Source organism: Esox lucius, chromosome 11, assembly GCF_011004845.1.
Source record: "Esox lucius isolate fEsoLuc1 chromosome 11, fEsoLuc1.pri, whole genome shotgun sequence".
In the NCBI taxonomy this organism is placed as follows: Eukaryota; Metazoa; Chordata; class Actinopteri; order Esociformes; family Esocidae; genus Esox; species Esox lucius.
This window is the reverse complement of record NC_047579.1, coordinates 3,305,727-3,330,706: the sequence shown is the minus strand read 5'-3', so window position 1 is coordinate 3,330,706 and position 24,980 is coordinate 3,305,727. Positions and strand designations below refer to the sequence as shown.

The 24,980-nt window shown below is 39.5% G+C and overlaps 1 protein-coding gene across 2 annotated transcripts in view; it reads right to left on the bottom strand.

Annotated features, from left to right (window-relative positions):
• Nucleotides 1–221: 221 nt before the first annotated feature.
• LOC105007934 (trafficking regulator of GLUT4 1) overlaps nucleotides 222–24,980 on the bottom strand; it is a 36,570-nt gene continuing 11,811 nt past the window's right edge. For both annotated transcript variants that reach the window (XM_020050611.3, XM_010867068.4), the window contains exons 2-5: nucleotides 8,882–9,133; nucleotides 8,430–8,725; nucleotides 2,218–2,350; nucleotides 222–1,862 (exon numbers count right to left, since the gene is read on the bottom strand). In XM_020050611.3, the coding sequence (XP_019906170.2) occupies nucleotides 1,846–1,862; nucleotides 2,218–2,350; nucleotides 8,430–8,725; nucleotides 8,882–9,050 (615 nt within the window). In that variant the 5' untranslated portion in view covers nucleotides 9,051–9,133 and the 3' untranslated portion in view covers nucleotides 222–1,845. The remainder of the gene's footprint in view (nucleotides 1,863–2,217; nucleotides 2,351–8,429; nucleotides 8,726–8,881; nucleotides 9,134–24,980) is intronic.

Below are 24,980 nucleotides of genomic sequence, written 5' to 3'. Positions count from 1 at the left end.
AGCCTAGGTATCACCGAATCGGGGGGTAGTGGTGGTCGGTAATCTAGCAGTGTGACATCTGTAACACACGAACATGCAACACACACACTATTAAATGTGTTCTTATTCACACACACATCCATACAGAGTACACATATATACTGCCTTTCTATCTCTTTCTCTCAAACCCAGCGTTTGGCCAGAAGCAGCTTGGTTGCTACTGTACGTGTGGCCTGGCTACCTAACTCCCAGAGGAAGGGGAGGCCATCCAGCTCAGTGAATAACAACCAGACAAGGGCAGACTTTAAGCACATAAGAGCTGATACTGACCTGGGGCAAGGGGGAGTAAGCAAATGCACCATAAAGGCTTTATTGCATTATTCTAACCAAAGAGGTGACAATCAAAGATAAGACCACTGTGTTCCAGAAGCACAATTTAATGTGATGATACTTGATTGTATGAGAATCAAATGTGGTAACATGCAACCTGTCATAAGTATTCTAAAATAAAATATTTTGTTTTAATTCTACAATGATATCAGCACGCTTGGTTTAATGCCAGTCTAGTATATTCTGTCTTTCATCCTGCTTCAGTAACAACCACCACACATTCTCTCCCCTTCTCTCAGACACATATCCTCTTTGCCTCTTCATCTGCGCCAAACAAAGGACTGCAGCTCATGCAGCTATCACCCAATCCTCCCTCCCCCTCTCTGGTTCCCTATTGCCCACTTTCGTTCAGCCAATGAGAATCCGTTATTATACCGTATGGGTGTGTCAGCCCTTGTCTCCGTGTGTACCTGCGTACATCTGTCTTCCCTCACATTGTGTATGGATTTGTGCATGCCTATGCACAGTAGTGTGCAAGATATTGTGTATTTTTGAGTGCATGCAAATTAATCCCAAAACCCGGAGTGGCACATTCTTCCCGGATTCTTTTTTTAAATTTTTTATAAACACAATTAAGCAGTGATGAGTGGAGAGCTATGGGTTCTCCTTAAATTGAACTACAAATGAGACCCCCTCCACTGACAACAAATTCAGAACAAAAGAAGCCATCTCCATCTCTTTCACCCTGTCAGCTCCTTCCCTAACTGTGTCACTCTTTACCATGCTACTAACTACAGTGTACAACTGTTTTGGAATCATTGTTAAAAGGATCCCGTGGTGGAGTTACAGTGGTGGAGTTACAGTGGTGTGGACTGGATAACTGGAGGTATATTGAAAGGACATAAACCCATTGGAGGCCAATATCCTTTTTGCTGACAAGTAAGACCCCTGCTTTGTTTTATTGGCACATTGGAGTAACCTACATGGAGCATCCTGGTCACGGCAAAACCACAAAGACTTCAAACACAGTCCAAGAGACCTCGGGTATCCCGCTGTAGGAGATCATTGTGTTGTTGACCGGAGTTAGTGTTGCCAGCACATCTGTGTCATTCTAAATGTCGCCTACAGCTTTCTGAGTGACAACAGCAGCCTCTGATTTAGTGGTGATAAAAAAAAAATGGTGAGTAAACACTGATCACAGTAAAAAAAGAAAAAACACCCTTATAGCTTCACTATGATTTTTTTTTCTGGCAAAAGCTGGATACACAGTCCACTACACACCTAGTGGCAGTGTTTGGGTCCATGGTGTATGATTTTAGAAGTGAGGGTCTGTTTTGAAGAAACGAGTTACAGGCCATCCATGCTCGTGCAGCAAAAGAACAAGGAAGTGTTCAGGAGAAGAAGGGTATAAGTTGCAGGCGCTTGAGTCGAGTAATATTAGTGCTTTGATCGTACTGTAGGAGAGGGGAAATGTCTGTTTGGGTTGGATGTTGATATGCCGACTTGCAACTTCGCTCCTGGTTTCCATGGAGACCCTCAGGATTTTATTATGCCTTTATAACAAAGAGAAAACACAAGGTTATTTTGCAAACATTGTCATCTATAGTTTTATGAAGAACAATCAAACCAGCCACAAATGGAAATGATTGAAGAACCAAGACACAACAAAAAGACAACCCAAAAAATTATATTCATCTGTGCCCTAGGGTGGTCCAGCGCTCTTATTGTATAACATTATATTGCTGACAAAAACGAGATTGAATGGAATCCAGGCAAAACCGAAGTAAGCAATATACAGCCAACGTGCATCAATCTACCAGCAAAAGTCCAGCTCATGGGTAAGAAAAATCTATAAAACCAACAAAAGCTGCACAAAATGGCAATGAAAGAGCAACCTCGACAACTCACTTCCCCAGTTTAGGACGATGGCTGCAACGATGAGGATGACCCCACCAACCAAGGAGATGATGGAGAGCACCATGGCATTTCGGCCCAGACGCCGTGCCCCATCAACATTCCCAAGCTGCAGGCTGTTCCTTGACTAAAGAGGGAGGAAGGTTAGTGTACCTTAAATATATATACACTGCTCCAAAAAAATTAAGGGAACACATCATCACAGTATGACAGCAAGTCAATTAAACTTCAGGGATATAAATCTGTCCAGTTAGGAGGGACACTTTTGCTAGTATCCTTGTCACTACTGGTAGCATGAGGCAGTACCTGCAACCCATTCAGGTTGCACAGGTAGTCCAGCTACTCCAGGATGGCACATCCAGCTTGATTGGCATTCACCAGAAAGCACCAGAATTGGCAGGTCCGCCACTGGTGCCCCGTTCTCTTCACAGATGAGAGCAGGTTCACACTGAGCACATGTGACAGACGGGAAAGAGTCTGGAGACACTGGTGAACGTTATGCTGTCTGCAATATCATCCAACATGACCGTTTTGATGATGAGTCAGTGATGGTCTGGGGAGGCACATCCTTGGAGGGCCTCACAGATCTCCACGTGCTAGCCAGTGGTACCCTGACTGCTGTTAGGTACTGGGATGAAATCCTCAGCCCCATCATCAGACCTTACGCTGGTGCAGTGGGCCCTGGGTTCCAATACATCAATTTTGGTGTCTGTTTCTGAGCCTTCATCTGACTCCATCTCATCTAAATTTTGCAGCATCTGCAATGCTGTCAAGGTGTTGAATCGTGGGGTTCGGTTTTTCATTGTGAACTAAACGCTGTAAATTATGTCTGAGTTGTGTTTGACTTGCTCACTGAGTTCAGATTATATACAATTTCTACCATCAGTAGCCTACATGAAAATATAGAAAAGTAATTTGTCAATTTTATTGATGAAAAACAGTAACATGTAATACATTTGCTGAATTGATAATTGGTGATAGTTGGCAAGGGCGTAGGAGCAGGGGGGACGGGGGGGGGGGCATGTCCCCCCAATGTTAGAAGCACATAAATTGGTCCCCCCCACAATAATAAGAACATTTTGCAAACATTTTAAATGTGTCCCCCCCTTGATAGTTGGGATTTCATTTTGTGAGTAATTTAGTGTAATACATTTGTAGAATTTTAATCTTCAGTAAAATAAGAGAAAATTCAAAGAGAGATCATAGCAGTTTTGTTTCTCTTTCTCTCAAGTCACCAAATAAAAACAGTGACATGAAACACGTTTGCTGAATTGATAATTGGTGATTTCTGGTATTTCATTTCGTGAATAATTATTTAGCGTGTAATACCTTTCTTGAATTGGTATTTGACCATTGGTAAAGAATGTATGGTATTTATTTTGATTTCACATTTTAGATTTACATTTGATGAATTAGCCAACACAAGAAGCTGAATATTACATTGAAAAACAGTAACGTATGATACATATTTTGAATTGTCAAGTAGCCTGTATCAGTTGGATTATTTTTCAATAATAACCTAATTAAATAGTTGAATGGTCATGGAAATCTTGTATTTCATTTGTAAGTTCATTCAAATTCAACCAAGACTCTATCATTCATCTGGGAGTATCGTGCATTCATCCATTGACATCATGCATTCAGTGAGGGATGATTAGCACCTGGGTACCATTTGGGTTCCAACACAAAGTTCTGTGGGCTGTTGGCACATTAAGACGGAAAACAGGGTAAAAAAAAACTGGTAAATAGTCTCTAAATAGTTTTCCGTTTGTGAGTTTAGAGTTCTGACAACGGAGCAATGTAATGTACACCCATTTAGGAAAAGTCATGGAAGGAGGAGGGTGTAGCTTTCAAAATGGCAGATTTATTTTAATTACAAACTCAAACACCAATTCCGTTAGGCATTTGGTGGTCCTAGTGTTAAATGATATACGTTTGAAAACTAATTCGGGTAAAATAACAGTTCTGGTTCTATTAGATCTCAGAGCTGCATTTGACAATGTAGATCATAGAACACTTCTGTGTAGGTAGGACTCAACGGGACAGTCCTTAATTGGCTCAGGTCCTATTTAGATGGCCGGAGTTACTTCATGAATCAATCATGAATCTGATAGGGTGGCTATGGAATTCCATGGTGATCAGTTCTCTGACTGCTTCTGTTCAATCTCTATATGCCAAATTCTACAGAACAACAACATTAACTACCCTAGCTATGCAGATGATACTCAAATGTATACAGCTTCCAAACTGGACTACAGCTCAATAGACTCATTGTGTCACTGTATAGAGAACATAAATGCCTGAAGGAACCAAAATTGTCTACAATTAAACCAGAATAAAACACAGAATAAAAAGATTATTGTGTTTGGCAACAAAAATGAGAGAACTAGTATTAGTAAAGACCTGGATTCTCGGGCCCTAAAAACCAGGGACTAAGTGTATAATCTTGTTGTTTTGAAAGACTCAGATCTCACGTTCACCAGTCATATCAAAGCTGTCACCAAAATACCATTCTATCATCTTAAAAAAATAGCCAGAATCAAGGGCTTGGTGTCCCAAAAAGACCAAGAGAAGCTCATCTATGCTTTTATCTTTAGTAGGTTTGACTACTGTAATGGCCTCTTAACTGGACTCCCCACAAAAAACTATAAAACAGCTGCAGCTCATTCAGAATGCTGCTGCTAGAATGTGCACACAACTGCAAATAAACTTCCAGAAGACCTTAGATGTGCCCCAAACGTATCAATTTTTAAATCCAGGTTAAAACACTCTTTTCATGTGCCTGTGACTGAGAGGTTAAAGTTAACCACACAGTGTTTATAGCTTCCTCATGGAATCTACTACAGAATATACCCGTTATCTTATTATTCTATTTCTCATTTTTTTATTCTATGTTTGATTATTGTGATGCTGTCCCCCTTATTTTATTATTAAGGTGGTTAGAGTCTGCTTCGGGTGATTAAAGTCTCCCTTGTTATTTAAGGTGGTTAGAGTCCCCCTTTTTATTCTAGTACTTGTTTTTATAAAAAAAAAATGTAAAGCACATTTGCTTCTATGTATGAATTGTGCTATTCAAATAAACTTGCTTTCTTGCTTAAAAGCCATTAGACTTGTTTTCAGGCTCATTTAGAGAAAACTTTAATGCCAAATTGATGTCATTGAGAAAACCTTAAGTTTGTCAAATGAGCCATTCCACTACAAAAAGCAGAGAAAGGGGATTTTGACATCCAACTTCTCAGATTGTTCAGACATAATGTTTTGAGTATTCTCAAAAACATATAATTTGATCTCTTCAAAATGTGACAGGTAGTATGAAGCTTTGGCAAGGATATATTTTTTAACCCATTTATTAACATACAGTTCAGAGAAAAGGTATTTGCCCCCTTCCCGATCTCCTTTATTATTTCCTATTTGTCACACTAAATCAGGGGTGTCCAAACCATTCCACGGAGGGCCGTGTGTCTGCAAGTTTTTGTTTTTTCCTATCAATTGGTTCCCAGTTCACACCTACACAACCAGGTGAGGGTAGAAACTAACCAATTAGTAACCTAATTAATCAATTAAGTACAAGGAGAGAGCGAAAACCTGCAGACACACGGCCCTCCATGGAATAGTTTGGACACCACTGCACTGAATGGTTTCAGACAAAATATTATATTAGACAAAAAGAAAACTAGAGTAAAATCAACTTAAATCATAATTTTATTTTTTGACACCAGTGTGAGACGGGATTGTCCCCTTCTTTACTCAATCAACCCATTAACCAAAATCAACTGATCATAGGATTCAATAAGAGCAGACACGCCCAGGCTTAATTACTGCCAGTCCTGTTCAATCTAAACACGACTTACAGAAAACCTTACCATTAATGTAAAGTAGGATACAAGGTCTCAACAGGATTGCAAGGTGCACACCACTGCTAACTAAAAGAAACATTAGTGCTTATCTTACATTTACCAAAAAGCACTCTGATGGCCCCCAAGCCATTTGGGATAATGTTGAACTTTTGACCCGGGACACAGGTCCCATTATGTCCTGCATAAAGCAAACATGGAATTTCACAATAAGAACATTATCCCAACAGTCAAACAAGGTGGTGGTACTGTGATGGTGTGAGGATTATTTTGTACCTCAAGGCCTGGAAGACTTGCCATCATTGAAGGAAACATCAATCCTGCTCTCTGCCAGAAAATTATGTCTTGAACCCCATTGAGGCAGGGCCTTGAAAAGAGCGGTTCATGTTTGAAAAACCTCAAATGTTGCTGAATTACAGCAATTCTGCAAAGAAGAGTGAGCTAAGATTCTTCCACAGCAATGTGAAAGACTGATATCCAATTATGATCTCCAATTATAGGAAGCGTTTGGTTGCAGTTTTTGCTGCTGAAGGTAGCTATTAAGTTTAGGGGGGCAATCACTTTTTCATACAGGGCCAGTGTGTAATGGATAACGGTTTTCCTTAAATAAATGCTGGTTTGTTTACTCTGGTTATTTTTGTCTTATATTACATATTGTATGAAGATCTGACGCTATTCAAGTGTGACAAATATGCAATAATAGAGGAAATCAGGAAGGGGCAGATATTTTTTCACTGCACTGTTTGTATGTCATGCAATAAAATGCAAATTAATGACTTACAAATCATACAATGTGGTTTACTGGATTTTTTTTTTTGATTCCGTCACTCACATTTGAAGAGTACCTATGATAAAAATTACAGACCTCTAGATGCTTTGTAAGTGGGAAAACCTGCAAAATCGGCAGTGTATCAAATACTTGTTTTCCCTACTGTAATATGTTTATACTAGAGGGGACCGGGCTGAATCTTGAGGAGCGTTTATTTAAAAGATTAATCCAATTCCCTGTATGCTTACATAACTAGACATCATATTCCATAATATGAAACAGTTCACAAAGCTGTAACAGGACTGAGGTGGCATCTCTGATAACGGCTGCGCTGGCACTGTAGGAATTGGCCAGTGTCAATATAGATATATTGTTATTGGGCTACGTATAACCCTGTTTCCAAAAAAGTTGGGAGGCTGCATAAAATGTAAAAGTTGAACAAGAGAAATGTTATTGTTTTCAGAAAAATATATGGCCATTTTGAATTTGATCCCAGCAACTGTAACCTAAGCATTTGGGAATTGAGGAGACCAATTACTTTAGTTTTTAAAGTGAAATGTTTTCCCATTCTTACTTGATAAAGGATTTCAGCTGCTCAACAGTTTGGGGTCCCCTTTGTCATATTTTTCGTTTCATAAGGTGCCAAATGTTTTCTATTGGTGACAGGTCTGGACTACAGGCTGAACTAGGCTTGCCTGGTTTCTTGTTTCTCAAGTTCTGCAGTCTATGTTGGAAGCATTGTGTGCCAATCGGCACCTACCAAGTGGCACAGCGGTCCAAGGTCCTCCTTTGTAGCACCAAGATGACCACGTAGGTTTTAGAACTTTTTCTCCCCACCTCAGCTCCGCCATATTCAATTGTATCTACATCCCTGTCTCATCGCTACAACTCCCAATGGATTCTGGACAGTTCAAGGAAAAGGCAAGCTATCCTTCTAGGCATCTATTGTCAGCCATTCTGCTTTTTTCAATACCAGTAAGTCAAGTGGGTTAATGATTGTGAGGGAACTCCAAATCACTTGAATACTTCAGTTAGCTTTACAGGAACTTGTGCCTGCTGATTGACTCACTAGAGCATGATGAGATCTCATCTTAGGTCATCTCTGCTGATGATGTCTCCCCATTTTCCATGAGATGTTGGCCAATATACAAGACCCACTGAAAACCCAAGGCTCAAACCAAAACTGTGGTGGGATATTTGACCATTTCATTGGATTCATCATCATACTTAAAGTTCCATCCAAAAAGGATGTTGGCTAATATATTCCTTCAATAATCTTACTTTGTCAATACTTAAATTTAATGTCAACAAAGGTGTGCTGCAAGAATGCTAATCCTATCTTTTTGTAACTACAAAAAACAGATGGGAGACATCATGATTTGTAACTGAATAGTATTTTTTTCTCTCGTAAACATACTTTGTGAATTAGGTCCGAGTCATTTCTAGTTTTTCAAAGGTTAATGGTAAACTGATGACAGGTAATCCATTACTCCCCAATCCCACAACCCCCCATACACATACGTAAACACACCATTTACCACAGAAAACACTTAGAAACCACATGGCAAATAACTGTAACTGACCATAACAGAGAAGACGAGAGCTACAATATTGATGGGCCACAGGGGGCAGAAGCAGGAGAGGATTGCCAGGATCAGGTAGTCCCTAGGTGGCTTGCCGTCATCCTCCAGGCCCTCCGCCACAGTGCTGGGCCGGCGGCTGATGGAGGGCCTGGGAGATCCAGCTCCATGACCAAGCAGGGACCCAGAGCGGCTGCCTTTCCGTGGCCGCCCATTGGCTGATTTGCTGTGTTGCAGTCTCTTGGGCGACGAGATTGAAGATGTGGGAGGAGAGGAGTCAGCCGGACAGACTCCATTACCTGAGGGGGGGTGAGAGAGGACAGGGCAGTACAGAGGGAGGCAAGGGGAGATGGAGTGAAGGGGGGTGAAATATATAGAGAAAAATATTAGTGAATGTCCTCATCGCTTCACCACCACAATCATGTAAATTATTGTAAATGTAAATATGTAATTACTGGTCTCCATCTTCTCGCTGATTACTGCCAGGTGGTCTTTGGATTCCATTTGGCTGGGGTCAGGGGCATTCTCTTGGTGCTCAGCGCTGGTTGGCTGGGAGGTGATGGTCTGCTCAGCTTGCTGTTCTCCATCTGCTCCACTTGGGGCAATACTGCTGTTGGAGGCCATTGTTGAATGCTGATGATGCAGTCGTTACTAGGAGTTTTGGTCTTTCTGATAATTGATGTTGGCTCGTCTTTTGGTATCTTCAACTAAAATAAAAGGGGAATAGAGAAGATAATTCTTTATACAGGTCAGTGCAGCTCCTGTTGCTTTATAACATATCATATACTCATGTCTCCTAAATTACAACTACAAACAATTCCCTACAGTCCAACATTTCTCTGCCTTTGATACAGGTGCACAGGGAAACAGATAAATTGTTGTCAGATAACCATCTAAGAGACTAATCACTTTTTATGACATGGGGTATAGGATATTTTCACATCACCCAACCTGAGCCTTCAAAAAAAAACATGACCCTCCTTATTAAATTTGCAGTTTAAAAAGAGCATTTGGTTTCAAAACTCTCCTGCTCAACAAAATGCACGCAAAGGTAGCCTTTTCCAAATGTCTATAAAAATATAAATATTGTAACAACCAGGGCACTTGCTGATACACATCGGCTAATATGTACAATGCTGCACTAACTGCATGCCCTTCTTGCAGCTAATGAAGAGAGGGCTAGTTTCTATGATTATTAGGGGTTCTCCGGTAGGAGAAATGCTATTGTTATTATTATTATTATTATTATAGGCGCCTAAAATCCTTAATAACTCAAAAAGTCCATGGTGAAAAATGTTATAAACTTGCATACTGTTAAAATAGTCCACATGTATCAATCATGCAGACCCCTGCCCCGTTTCCTCCACCAGGGGCACTACACAATTTGCTAATTTCAAAATGATTGTTAGTCCTACAGACTCTAGGGCAAATGAGGATTTGAGTCCAGAAATGACACAATCACTGGTATAGTTCAGAGATATCTACTGCTATTCATAAAATAAATGTTGCATAAGAAAATGCTAGAAAAATAACTACTAGCTTGGACTAGAAGACTTTGAAGACATTGAGAAACATAAATATAGAACTTACTAAATAAGCAAAAGCAGACTACTACGCAAATATGCTATCTACATGTAATGGATGTCCTTCCAAATTCTGGGAAACAGTAAAATCCCTGAAGAACAGTTCCACCCAGTTACTGCCACAACAGATTGTGTTGGACTCTGTAGGTGTGTACACACACTGCACCTTAGTCCAGGGCTAAGAGCCTCCTAGGCCCTGGGCTGAGGGCCTCCACAGCCCAGGGTTAAGCAAGTGTTCACACTTGCATATTTTGAAGTGGGATAGCACCACCTTTAGGCTAGAGCTAGCTGGCCCTGACTTTTTAGCACCAACTTTTCAGGGCTAGCCCCAGAAACACGATGACAAAATAACCAGTGTGAAACAGGGTCAAGAACAAAACCAAAGAACCTTTATTATCCAAGCCCTTGCACTTGATTTACAAACACTCTTCACATGCGATGTTACCAACAGCTAAAATGTATTTTTGTTTCCTTTCACTCTGCAGGGTTTTGTTGTTTCATTATACCTGCTAAATCTTAGTGAAATAGTTATTGCTGCTCACTTTGGATGTAAATCTAGCAAATACACTGAAAGAGTAAAAGTTGACTAGTCACATTCTCTGCCTCATGTTCATATTTTTACATTGACGTATTTCACTTTTTTTTTTTTCGAAAGTTGTTAAAGCAAATACCAACAGGGTGGGCATACTGATCAACTGATACCAAGAAGTTGTAAACTTGAATCATGGTTTCATAACACTGATCGCGTATCAGTGATGAACATGGAACAATTTTATATGGAGCATTTGCGGCTTGTCATAGAATGTAAAATAGTCTAGTGTCATGTTTGTCCGTTAGCCCAGGGCTTAAGAATACAAGTGTGAATCCTTAGCCTAGGGTTAAACCTTAGCCCAGGGTTAAGAAACTATTGTGTGAACTAGTGATGTGTGAATAATGAACGATTTGTTCTTTTTGAACTAATCCATTCAGTGAATTAAATCACTAAAGTACTGAATCACTGCTCTTGAAGATTTGTTCAATCAGTGAATCACTTTAGCGCAAGAAAATCAGAGATTTAGGCCACTGTGAAGTTGGAATGCAAACTCTTTCATCACCAATGCTTAACAGATGTCTCAATCCACTGAATAGTAATGATTGGCAAGACCATGTTTTCCGAAACATTTTTGTCGAAGCTATACGAAATGTTCGAAACATTTACATCTGCCGTTAAGAAATTTAAATCTTATGTTCAGTGTTGATAGAGACGTATTTTCCCATATTGCCAGAAAATCTTTCGTGGCTCAACAGTTTGGTGCGTGTGCTACTTAAAAAGTGAAAATAAAATGTGTGGTTTGTATACCGATTTTCTCTTGCCTTTCCAGCTTGCTTTTCATTTAATCATTCCTCCATCATAATGTTTTAGATGATAAAGTAATGTGGGTGAGAAGGGTTTAATTCCTATTCCTTTTGCATAAAATTAGACATTATTTGAACAACATTTAAACAATTGTCACACAGCTTACTCTCACAATCACTCATACATCTCACAAATTTTTCTCTTCCAACAAATTGACAACATTCAAAGTTGTTGGTATTGCCACCTCAATTCTCAAAGCCTGAAGAAGTCAGGACTCGGAGACTCAATCAACAATAGTGGTTTAATTAAATATCACGTGACAGGGTTTCGACACCTGCCCAGGTGACCAGAAATGTTTCAGAACATCGTTCTGATTCAGTGAGTGTCGGTAGGTTGTTGAAAAGCTCGGAACAGTATCGAGTGTGTGGCATAGCAGCCCATCACTACTCGAGACAATGTTCTGATGCAGTGAGTTTAGAAAAAACTGGAACAACCCATCACTACACCATAAGCTTGTACGCAGAAGTAAAGTATGGGTCTGATTTATCAATAGAAGCTTGCATGTCTTGTTACGCCAGTTTGATAAATCCCAATATTTTTGTGCGCACGCAAATCATAGGATTTCCACATACGCTAGAATTAAGTTAGAAATGTACACAAGATTGATACAAGAGGCCCCTGGAGGCTTTGAGTGATCCAGATGACCTACAGAAGGCTGTCAGAGAAGGAACACTGGGATAAGTTGGAGTCTAACTACTACAGCTCTGAACCCAGACGCATGTAGTGTGGACTGCGACACATCACAAAGAGAGGAATAGCAGTGATGCTCGGCCTGCGGCCTCGCTCCCTGACAAGCTCAACACCTTCTATGCACGGTTTGAGGCAACCAACACAATTCCTTCGGTGAGCTTTGCTGAAGCCATGGATGACTGCACAATGTCCCTAATCACAGCCAACGTGAGGAGGATGACCGCACAATGTCCCTAATCACAGCCAACGTGAGGAGGATGACCGCACAATGTCCCTAATCACAGCCAACATGAGGAGGATGACTGCACAATGTCCCTAATCACAGCCAACGTGAGGAGGATGACCGCACAATGTCCCTAATCACAGCCAACGTGAGGAGGATGACCGCACAATGTCCCTAATCACAGCCAACGTGAGTAGAGCTTTTAAAAAAGTGAACCCTCAGAAGTCACCAGGGCCGGATGGCATTCCAGGCCGTGTCCTCAGGGGGTGCACCGACCAGCTAGTGGAGGTTTTCACCTCTGTATTCAAACTCTCCCTGTCTCTGTCTGCAGTTCCTTCCTGCTTCAAAGAAACCTTCCATCACCTGCCTGAACGCCTACCGCCCTGTAGCACTGACCTCCATCATCATGAAGTGAATGACTACCACCCTGTAACACTGACCTCCATCATCATGAAGTGAATGACTACCGCCCTGTAGCACTGACCTCCATCATCATGAAGTGAATGACTACCGCCCTGTAGCACTGACCTCCATCATCATGAAGTGAATGACTACCACCCTGTAACACTGACCTCTATCATCATGAAGTGAATGACTACCGCCCTGTAGCACTGACCTCCATCATCATGAAGTGAATGACTACCACCCTGTAACACTGACCTCTATCATCATGAAGTGAATGACTACCACCCTGTAACACTGACCTCTATCATCATGAAGTGAATGACTACCACCCTGTAGCACTGACCTCCATCATCATGAAGTGCTTTGAGCGGCTGGTCAGAACTCACATCTGCTCCACCCTCCTTTCCTGACATCTTGGACCCCTTTCTATTCTCATACCGCCCCAATAGATCTACAGATGATGCCATCGCCCTGACGACACACACCGCCCTCTCCCACCCGGCAAAAGGCAACACATGGAATGCTATTCAGAGTGATTTTACGTTAAATGTGTTAGTGCCTAAAAGTCATTTTAAATTTCTTATATATTATTTTTGTATTGTCAATTGTGATGTTTTTCCTGGGTCCTGACCTTAACCCTTTAAAAAATCTATGGGGTATTGTGAAGAGGAAGATGCGATACGCCAGACCCAACAATGCAGAAGAGCTGAAGGCCACTATCAGAGCAACCTGGGCTCTCATAACACCTGAGCAGTGCCACAGACAGATCGACTCCATGCCACGCAGCATTGCTGCAGTAATTCAGGCAAAAGGAGCCCCAACTAAGTATTGAGTGCTGTACATGCTCATACCTTTCAGGTTTATACTTTTCAGTTGGCCAACATTTCTAAAAATCATTTTGCATTGGTCTTAAGTAATATTCAAATTTTCGGAGATACTGAATTTGGGATTTTCATTAGTTGTCAGTTATAATCATCACAATTAAAAGAAATAAACATTTTAAATATATCAGTCTGTGTGTAATGAATGAATATAATATAAAAGTTCCACTTTCTGAATGGAATTACTGAAACAAATCAACTTTTTGATGATATTAAAATTTTATGACCAGCACCTGTATATTGTTCAGCATTTATGGTATCTTCACAGAAATGCAAGTCACCTATGCCATGTGCACTAATGCACCCCCATACCAACATGGATGCTGGCTTTTCAACTGTGTGTTGATAAGAAGCTGGATGGTCCCTCTGTTCTTTGGTCCAGAGGACGCAGTCTCTATGATGCCCAAAAGTAATTTCAATTTTAAATGAGCTCAGGCCCAGGGGAGGCACCAGCATTTCTGGATCTTGTTATTACAGTTGTGCTAAAAGGATTGCACACATATATTGGTAATATATGTACCATTTGTAAAGAAAAAATTAGTGAGCAGGCAAAACACGTCTTTTATTTCTTATGGGATTCACATTCAACTGTAGGTCATAACAGAATGGCACAATCATAAAACAAACATGGCAACAAAGAAAAAAATGAACTGACCCCTGTTCAAAAGTCTGCATACCCTTAGTTCTTAATACTGTGTATTGCCCCCTTTAGCATCAATGACAGCGTGCAGTCTTCTGTAATAACTGTCTATGAGTTAGGAGTTGCCTGCGAATTCTTGCAGGTGGTATAGCTGGCTGGTCATTCATCTTGGCAAAATGCCTCTAGGTCATGCAAAGTCTTGGATCATCTCGCATGAACCACTCGTTTGAGATCTCCCCAGAGTGGCTCGATTATATTGAGGTCAGGAGACTGTGATGGACACTCCACAACCTTCAACTTTTTCTGCTGTAACCACTTGAGGGTAAACCTGGTCTTGTGCTTAGGGTCATTGTCATGTTGGAATGTCCAAGAGTGTCCCATGCACAGCTTTCGTGCAGAATAATGCCAATTGTCTGCCAGTATTTTCTGATAACATGCTGCATTCATCTTGCCATCAATTTTCACAAGATTCCCCTTGCCTTTAGAGCTCACATACCCCCAAAACATCAGTGACCCGCAACCATGCTTCACAATGGGGATGGTATTCTGTTCACTATAGGGCTTGTTGACCCCTCTCCAAACATAGCTGACCCCTCTTCCGAAACACTTCTGGTCACATAACGCTGGGTGCCGAGACAGCGGTGCTGGTTACGCGTCAAACACATCACTGCCTCAGGTGTAAAAATCAAAGTAGCAAAACCAAAAATATAATAATGAGGGGTGTGTTTGTTACGAGAGAGTTGTGAGATTATTGAGAGACAGAGATCCAGCAAGATTGAGAGATTCAAACTAAATATTCATATCCTTAACTGTCATTACAGCCAGACAGAAAACACTTGATGCTGCACTCGTGGAGATGGTTGGGAAAGATTGGCAGCCATTTTCTATGGTGGAAGACGAGGGCTTTAGAAAAAATAAAGCTGTCTAATTGCACAAGCACATGGAAACACAATTCCCCTCAGTATTACCTCAGTACTGTATAATTTCCATTTGCAGTTATTTGAACAAAACATTTGAAGCCAACTTATTTAATGCACAATAGGCCTATCATAATTCATAAGGACTGGTTACATGATTGCAGTGAGTTTCATTACCACTCAAATCAGTGAAATAAAAAATTACTTTAAACCATACACTCCAGATCTTCATCTTTATGACAACTGTATTAGAATTCCTACCAAATCCTATAGTCTGTTTATTGTTTCACACTGCACAAAAATAATTGCGTCAATCACAGTTTGGGTGAAATATAGATAAGCAAAAACCTAGATTCGACATCAGGAACACTCTATCACAAGATTGCTGTAGTACCATTTGCCAATAGAATTCACCTTCCTGTATTCTCTGTTGGGCCACATTACATTATGCATGTCATACTTCTTATGAGACCTGTTCTGAAAACCTATCGTCAAGTGATGCCAGGTGTCAAAACACTGTCATGTGTTACTGAATGGAACCTGTGTAGTTACGTCACAAACAATTTACTGACTCAGGTTTTGATAACCAAGTGCAATACAAACAAATTTGAATGAGTGGCTTCACTCAGTTGGAAGTTAGCATAGTTGGTAGTAACTATGGAAATGTTCTATCATCTATGGCAGTAACTCTTTCAGTATGCATCGCGGCCTTTACTGATCACCTTATTACCAATCTCAGTGGGCTACTACAGCCATGAGGGAAGTTCAGAGGTGGCCCAGTGGGTAGTGTCACAGACTCTCTTGTGGACCTACACGAGTTCCTGGTTATTTTCTCCCAAAATGAAACGTTACTATTTATTGTTTTTAAATTATATAGTTTATTTAGAGCATCCTATGGCTCTGACTTTATCATCCAAATGATTATAATGGATGCATTGTTTATAAAAAAAAGCATGTTGAAAAGTAGTGATGGGCTGTTCAAGTTCTTTGAACACTAACTGCATTGGAACTATGTCTCGAGTAATGATGGGCTGCTATGCACACGCACGATACTGTTCCTCGACACCCTACAGACACTCACTGAATCGGAACGATGTTCTGAAACACTTCTGGTCACCTGACGGCAGGTGTCAAAACACTGTCACTTCATATTTAACGAAACCACCAAGTGTCGATTGACTGTCCTAGGCCTGACTGCCTCAGGCTTTGATCTTTGTGGCAGTACTATGAAGGTAAAACAGCAACATACATATATATATATATTTTTTTTTTTTGCAAACTTAGAATTACTTTTGTAGTTGGAAAAACGTTTTGCACAATTGTAAAAAATATTTGCAAACTTGGTATTTCTTTTGTAATTGTAAAAACGTTTTGAAAAGTTGTAAAAAAGATTTGAGGTAAGTTAACCTGAAACTATACAACACAATGTATGCTTAAAATGCTACAGCTTTTAAAAAAATATATAAATGTGGTAATTTTGCAACTCTAGATTTTGTTGAGACGATAGACTAAGGTGACAAGGTGTCTGAAATGAAAACCGGGGACATTTCCAGTTTGGAGGTCAATATATCATTGAAGTATCTGATGTTATTATCTATTATATAAAAAAAGGGGACAATTCCGGTTTCTTGTATTTAGTCTAACAGGCACATTGTGATAGAAAGAGAAAACAACTATATTACAGAAACACCACAGACAAGACAGAACTGAACAGCCATTCAGTGGTCCTGGTTGTCTGAGCAGAATAACAGCAGATGAGAACATGAGCAAAATAAAAAAAACAGAGACAACAGACTTTCTTCTACAACAATCGTTCTCCTCTTTTGTTCACTCAACTTTCTTCTTTCTACCTTTCCTTCTCTTTACCTTTCCACCACATCTTTTACACCCTCCTCACTTCACTCTTTTTACTTCCTTTTTTCCCCTTTCTCACTCTCTTCTCCTCCCTCTCCAATTTTAATAATAAACAGTACACTATTAGATAAAGTACTTTGGTTAACAGATTCCCATTGCTTGTATTTTATCTCAAAAACATTGTTTGTAATAATAAATTGGCAGGCTCTGAAATCACATCTTAACCTTTCCTCCTCAATCTCCTTCAATCTTCTTCCTATCTAGTCTTCCTCATTTCCTTCCTCTCCACTCTCTAACAGAAAATATAATGCTAATATTATCCATGAAAATTTCTACATATATTTTCACAATACTTATTATGTCAAATCATTCAAATTGTAATCTACAAATAAATATTTTCATAATTAATTGTACATTCATTTAATAGGATAACATTTTCTAAATAGGCCATTCACTGCATGTGTTATATGTGAATGTTTTTTATCCTAGACAGTAGCTAGCTAACTTCTACATAGCGGACGTTAGCTAGAATAACCTATTTTAAACCTTTTAGAGCAGATCATCTATCTATTTAATAATAATAAATTGACATTGTAGCATCACTAGCTAGTATTTAAAACGATTGAAACCTGTCTCGAAAAGACATTTGTGGTGATGTTGTGGATTCACTTGGCACATGCTAGCTTCTGGCTGAGTTTCCCGCAACAGTTTTCTCTAAAACTAGCGTGAGCAAGTAATTAGCAGAAAAGTGAATGAAGTTACTATAGCGAGCAACCCCCTCTGTTGGTCAAAAACAAGCTCAGCACAATTGAGACATCAACCAGTAGGCTATGCTGCCCAGGCTTTTTTGCCATGTAAAATATTATTTCACTTTGCGGTCTCTTTAACGCACAGTTAAAAAATGGGGACATTTCCGGGGACAACTCCAGCCAGGGACATGCCACCAAAAACTGGGACTGTCCCCGGATAACGGGAACATCTGGTCACCCTACGATAGACAATTAAAAATAGGTTGAGACTTCAGACTAGATATTAGATTTTCACATAACTTTATTTATGAGCATAGACTGTATTGTTACGAGGCGTTTATTTTGATTACTTGATTATAACATTACTGTCAGTGACTTGAGTTAGCTGATGCGATAGCAAAAGAACAAACCGCTAGGAGTGACATGAGTGACAGAGCCAGCACCACACCTGTCACTCAATAGGCCACGGCCCCTAATTATAAGACTTAATATAATTTATAAAAAAAATAGATATTTTTTTTTTAAACAGGCTGTAAATGTTTATTTCTGCTGTAAAGTTGGGCCTTTTGCCATTAAGATCTATGGAGATTGCCCTCTTTTGCAGCCAGCCTCAAGTGGCCATTCGATGAATTGTATAGTTTTTGGTACTTCCGGGTAGGCTTAATCTTTCAGCTTCAGAGTTTGCCCCTTGGTTGAAAAACTGAAAAACTGGCACTTGCATGTTCCAGAACGTGTTGCGTTCACGATGCATTCAGTTCTTTGGTCAGAAAAGCTATGCCGCGCCAATCAGAGTCCTCATGGGTATCTCTGCTTGCAAACGCTGTGAAACGTACTACTGCACACTCTGATTTACCAAAATAAATAATTTGTCACAGTTCTAGCAAGATTTTTGTGACAAAACTCTGAGAGTCAGTATTTTACTTTGGCAAGTATTATTAATGAGTTGCATGATTCCAAATATCAAGTTAGTTACAATTATGCAAATATTTATACATCTACAAAAGTAATTCCATGTTTACAAATTTTTTTTGTGTGCAAACTTTTTTACAAATAAAAAACATATGCCTCTGTTTTACCTTCATAGAATACAAACAACTTTCTATTTCTTTCAACATCTAGGGGATAGTTATTGAATTACAACTGAAAAAAACTGGTTGTGTAAAACTTAAGAACCTAATTAGGATAAACAAGACTATTAATTAGCAGTTTATTGATTGGTGTTTTTTCCTACTACTTTCCAAGTTCTGTAGGCCTAAAGCACTTTGTAAACCTTGTTTAAAAAGAAGTGCAAACAAAACCTATTATAAGCAGTATTAAACATATTAGAAGTAGTATTAAACCTATTATAAGTAGTATTAAACCTATTGCACTGTTGTACTGCACTGTCTGTACTACACAGTGAAACCATTGTATTGCACAACTTTTCCAGATGCCTCCGGAACGCCTTCCTGGGAAGGTGTTCCGGTCCCGTCCCACCGGGAAGAGACCCCGGGGAAGACCTAGGACACGCTGGAGGGACTATGTCTCCCGGCTGGCCTGGGAACGCCTCGGTGTCCCCCCGGAAGAGCTAGAGGAAGTGTCTGGGGAGAGGGAAGTCTGGGCATCCCTGCTTAAACTGCTGCCCCCGCGACCCGGCCCCGGATAAAGCGGGAGAAGATGGATGGATGGAACTTTTCCAGTCTTTTGTTGCCCCTGTCCCAAGTGATACAGGCATCAAATTCAAAGAGAGCATACAGGTGCAAGTCATAAAATGAGAATATCATCAATAAGTTGATTTATTTCAGTAATTCCATTCAAAAAGTGAAACTTTACTGATGTATTTCAAGTGTTTATTTCTCTTAATTTTGATGATTATAACTGACAACTAATGAAAACCCTAAATTCAGTATCTCAGAAAATTTGAATATTGTGAAAAGGTGCAATATTGAAGACATCTGGTGCCACACTCTAATCAGCTAATTAACTCAAAACACCTGCAAAGGCCTTTAAATGGTCTCTCAGCCTAGTTCTGTAGGCAAAACAATCATGGGGAAGAATGCTGACTTGACAGCTGTCCAAAAGACGACCATTGACATCTTGCACAAGGAGGGCAAGACACAAAAGGTCATAGCTAAAGAGGCTGGCTGTTCACAAGCACATTAATAGATAGGCGAAGGGAAGGAAAAGATGTGGTAGAAAAAAGTGTACAAGCAATAGGGATAACCGCACCCTGGAGAGGATTGTGAAACAAAACCCATTCAAAAATGTGGGGGAGATTCACAAAGAGTGGACTGCAGCTGGAGTCAGTACTTCAAGAACCACCACGCACAGACGTATGCAAGACATGGGTTTCAGCTGTCACATTCCTTGTGTCAAGCCACTCTTGAACAAGATACAGCGTCAGAAGTGTCTCACCTGGGCAAAAGACAAAAAGGACTGGACTGCTGCTGAGTGGTCCAAAGTTATGTTCTCTGATGAAGTACATTATGCATTTCCTTTGGAAATCAAGGTCCCAGAGTCTAGAGGAAGATAGGAGAGGCACAGAATCCACATTGCTTGAAGTCCAGTGTAAAGTTTCCACAGTCAGTGATGGTTTGGGGTGCCATGTCATTTGCTGGTGTTGGTCCACTGTGTTTTCTGAGGTGCAAAGTCAATGCAGCCGTCTACCAGGAAGTTTTAGAGCAAGTTTAGAGCACTTCATGCTTCCTGCTGCTGACCAACTTTATGGAGATGCAGATTTCATTTTCCAACAGGACTTGGCACCTGCACACAGTGCCAAAGCAACCAGTACCTGGTTTAAGGACCATGGTATCCCTGTTCTTAATTGGCCAGCAAATTTGCCTGACCTAAACCCTATAGAAAATCTATGGGGTATTGTGAAGAGGAAGATGCGATACGCCAGACCCAACAATGCAGAAGAGCTGAAGGCCATTATCAGAGCAACCTGGGTTTCTCATAACACCTGAGCAGTGCCACAGACTGATCGACTCCATGCCATGCTGCATTGCTGCAGTAATTCAGGCAAAAGGAGCCCCAACTAAGTATTGAGTGCTTTACATGCTCATACTTTTCATGTTCATACTTTTCAGTTGGCGAACATTTCTAAAAATCATTTTTTGTATTGGTCTTAAGTAATATTCAAATTTTCTGAGATACTGAATTTGGGGTTTTCATTAGTTGTCAGTTATAATCATCCAAATTAAAAGAAAAACACACTTGAAATATATCAGTCTGTGTGGAATGAATGTATACATTATACAAGTTTCACTTTTTGAATGGAATTACTGAAATAAATAAACTTTTTGATGATATTCATATTTTATGACCAGCACCTGTATATTTTTCAAGAAACAAAAACAGTTTTCCGTTTCATTTTATGATATATTTTCTTTGTACTATTCTCTATTGAATATAGATTTAAATGATTTGCACATCATTGCATTGTCTTTGTTGTTACATTTTACACAGTGTCCCAACTTTTTTGGATATAAAGTTATATATTACATACCAAGGCCGTAATTACAATATATATTGAGGAGGACACATCCCCCCAATTATAAAAATATGCTCAAAATATCCGAAGATGTTGGAACGGGCAAGCAGCACTTTCTGAGCTCTCGTTCACCTGCCCCGGAATTTTTGCTTAAAAAGTCAATGTGATTGGTTTAAAGGTTCGAAACAGTTAACTGAACTTTTAAATAAGGGTTTGAAACTCTTCATTCCAGATATTTAAAGCCCAATCAAAGTTTTAACCGAAAATGCCAAACACAAAGTCAGTCAAGATTCAAGCGATAGAAAAAGAAATGCCCCATCTCGTAAAGGATTATGAGGAACTAAAAGATAAGGTCACGGAGATGGAGCGTTACAAGAGACGCTGGAACCTCAAAATGGTTTGAAAGAAAAAGTTGACGAAAACACACGAGATGTTTTCAAGAGTATCCTTTCTAAGTTAGCGCTGCAGTGGGACACATCGATGGATTTGGTAGTTGATACTGTGCACCCAATCAGGGGAAAAGAAGAGGGGAGAGTCCGTCAGATTATTATCCAATTCACTGTGAGATTCCACCGTGACGCCATCTGGAAGCTATCCAAGAATTCTAGGGTTTGCAAGGATCTGGGGATTGATTTCAAGCAAGACTTTTGCAAAGCTGACAGGGAGGCTCGTGCAGCTGCATGGCCGAAGATGGAGCAGGCCAGGGCGGCAGGCCAGAATGTGTATTACAGAGGACATGTGGGCTACATCAACGGTAACAGAGTTACTCTGAATTAGACAGCGCTCTGGACAAAGGCATGTCATTAATCTCTCAATCTTACAGATTGAGATTTATACCTCAGCCTTTATATTGATAGGTTCTGTCCTGACCAAAATTTCTTTCCTGTAGAAATATCTGTTCAGTTAAAAAGGCATTATTACATTAGTGAGTTCTCAGTTAATAATCACTAAAGAAGGGAGGTAAGGATGAAAGGAAAACATTTTTTAACTTGTTAATTCAACATCAGGGTTTTCTTTAAAGCTTTAGGAAAAGAAAAAGAAAAAAGTAATGTTTTCAAACAAAGGAAACTTCAAAATAAGTTATTAAAGTCTGTTCACTTTAGATCCTTATTTAAAAAAAAAACAGGGGCCTTGCAAGTCTGTTTACTTCAAGAAATCTAAACTCTCCTATTACTTCTATTTCTTAATTTCTTTTTTATGTTTTCTCATAACCAGATGTTTTCTTGTGTTTCACTTAATACTAAGGGTCTAAGAGATTTTGTATAAAGGAAATCAGTATTCCTTTTTTGTAAAAATGAAAGGGCACAATGCTTTTTTCTCCAAGAAACTCACACTGTTGACATTGATGAAAAATTCTGGTCAAACCAATGGGGAGATAAAATACTTTTCTCTCATGGCTCTAATAGGTCAGCAGGCGTTGCTGTACTTTCAAACAACTTTCCTGGGAAAATATTAACCACTGCCAAGGAAGGTTGTGGTCATTGGATAATATGAATTTTTTAGGATTTTTAGGAGGATAGTTTTTTGATTCTGGGAAATATATATGGATATAATAATCAAAACCAAAACAAAACAATGATTGATGATGTTATCAGAGTTGTAAAGGATTTAGGTAAAAGGTATCCAACTGAAAACTTTGTTTTCGGAGGTGATTTTAATATGGTAATAGATGACTGGCTTGATAGATCTCCCTCAAAATATACAAGACATCATTACAATCCCATGTTGCTTAACTTTTGTAGTGTGTTTAATTTGATAGATGTATGGCGGACTAAAAACCCTTGTATCCAAGTCTTCACTTGGTTTAAACTTGATGGTTCAGTGAAGTCTAGATTAGATTTCTGGCTGGTCTCTGATTTTAGATCTGATCTGGAGTCTTGCTCTACAGTTTCTGAATGGTTAAACTTATTATTAAACCTGCTAACACATATCAATGGCCAAAAGGTTACTGGAAATTCAATTCAAGTCTTCTAAACAGTGATATATTTTGTAAAAAAATTATAGCTACAATTAACAATGTTACTGGAGATTCAAATTTTACAACGTATATGGGAATTTAAAATATACTGTGCATCAGATCTCTATATCTTCGGGTAAATTATTAAGCAGGAATAGCAGATTTTTTTTTGGAAATTATTAAAGAAAAAAACAGTATTTGTACTTGACCTTCTTTAAATGAAATTAACAAACAAAAACGTATTATTTAACAATCTTCACTAGACAAAATGTATATTGATAAAGCCAAAGGAGCATATATAAGATCGAGGGCGAAGTGGATAGAAGAGGGTAAAAGGAGCTCTGCATATTTTTGTAGGTTAGAGAAAAAGAGACAAGAGCGTAATGGTATTAAGTCTTTGCTAATTCATAACCAAGAATGCAAAGATCCTGATAAGATTGCTAAGGAAATCTATAGTTTCTACAGTAAACTGTATTCCTCCTCTTATTCACACTCAGATGCTGATGCGTTCTTTGGTCTTATTAAAGATTGGACCCCCAAAGTAGATGAGGGTTTTAAAAATATTTGTGATGCAGATATTAGTATGCTTGAAGTGGAAAAAGCCATGAATTGTTTATAATAAGACAAGTCGCCCGGTTCAGATGGCTTAACAAGTAACTTCTACAGGCATTTTTGGGAGAATATTAAAGACCTTGTATGTTAAAAGAAATATCTGAATCCCACATTCTTCCAACCACTATGAAACAAGGGATTATTACTCTCTTACCTAAACCTGGGAAAAATCCTAAATTAATAGACAACCTTAGGCCTATAACCCTGCTTAATAATGACTATAAAATGTTAACTCATATTTATGCAAACAGGTTAAAAACTGAAATTTCACAGATTATTTCAGAGACACAGTCAGGTTTTTTTAAAAGGACGCTCAATTCACAATAATATAAGACTTGTGCTCGATTTACTGGTTTATAACTATTTGATTGAAGATGACGGTTTTATTTTTTATTTTATTTTTTTTAAAGCTTTTGACACGGTTGAACACAATTTTATTTTTCGCACTTTAGAATTATTTGGATTGGGAGAAAATGTTATTAATTTTGTCAAATTAATTTATAAGGACACTAATAGCTCAGTTATATTACCTCAGGGTACATCTTCAAGATGTTCAATTGATAGGGGAATCAAACAAGGTTGTCCCATCTCACCCCTACTCTTTATTGCTGCAGTGGAAATGCTTTCCATTCTAATAAAACATTCTGATTTTGAAAAATGTATAGTGTTTGGCAAACAGTTAGTCATTAGCCAGTTGGCTGATGACACGACCATTTTCATGAAAAACATTAACCAAGTTCCAAAAATTCTCCAAACTGTAGAGCTCTTCTCTAGGGCATCTGGCTTAAAGTAAAATCTGAAAAAAATTGAATTATTAGCAATTCATGACTCCACTCTGTCAACCTTTTATAATATTCCTGTTAAAGATACCGTTAAAGACCTAGGTATGCACATTACAAAGGATAGTGTCTCACTTAATGATCTCAACATCCATCCATCCATCATCTTCCGCTTATCCGGGCCCGGGTCGTGGGGGCAGCAGTCTAAGCAGGGATGCCCAGACTTCCCTCTCCCCAGACACTTCCTCCAGCTCTTCCGGGGGGACACCGAGGCGTTCCCAGGCCAGCCGGGAGACATAGTCCCTCCAGCGTGTCCTAGGTTTTCCCCGGGGTCTCCTCCCAGTGGGAAGGGACCGGAACACCTTCCCAGGAAGGCGTTCCGGAGGCATCCGAAAC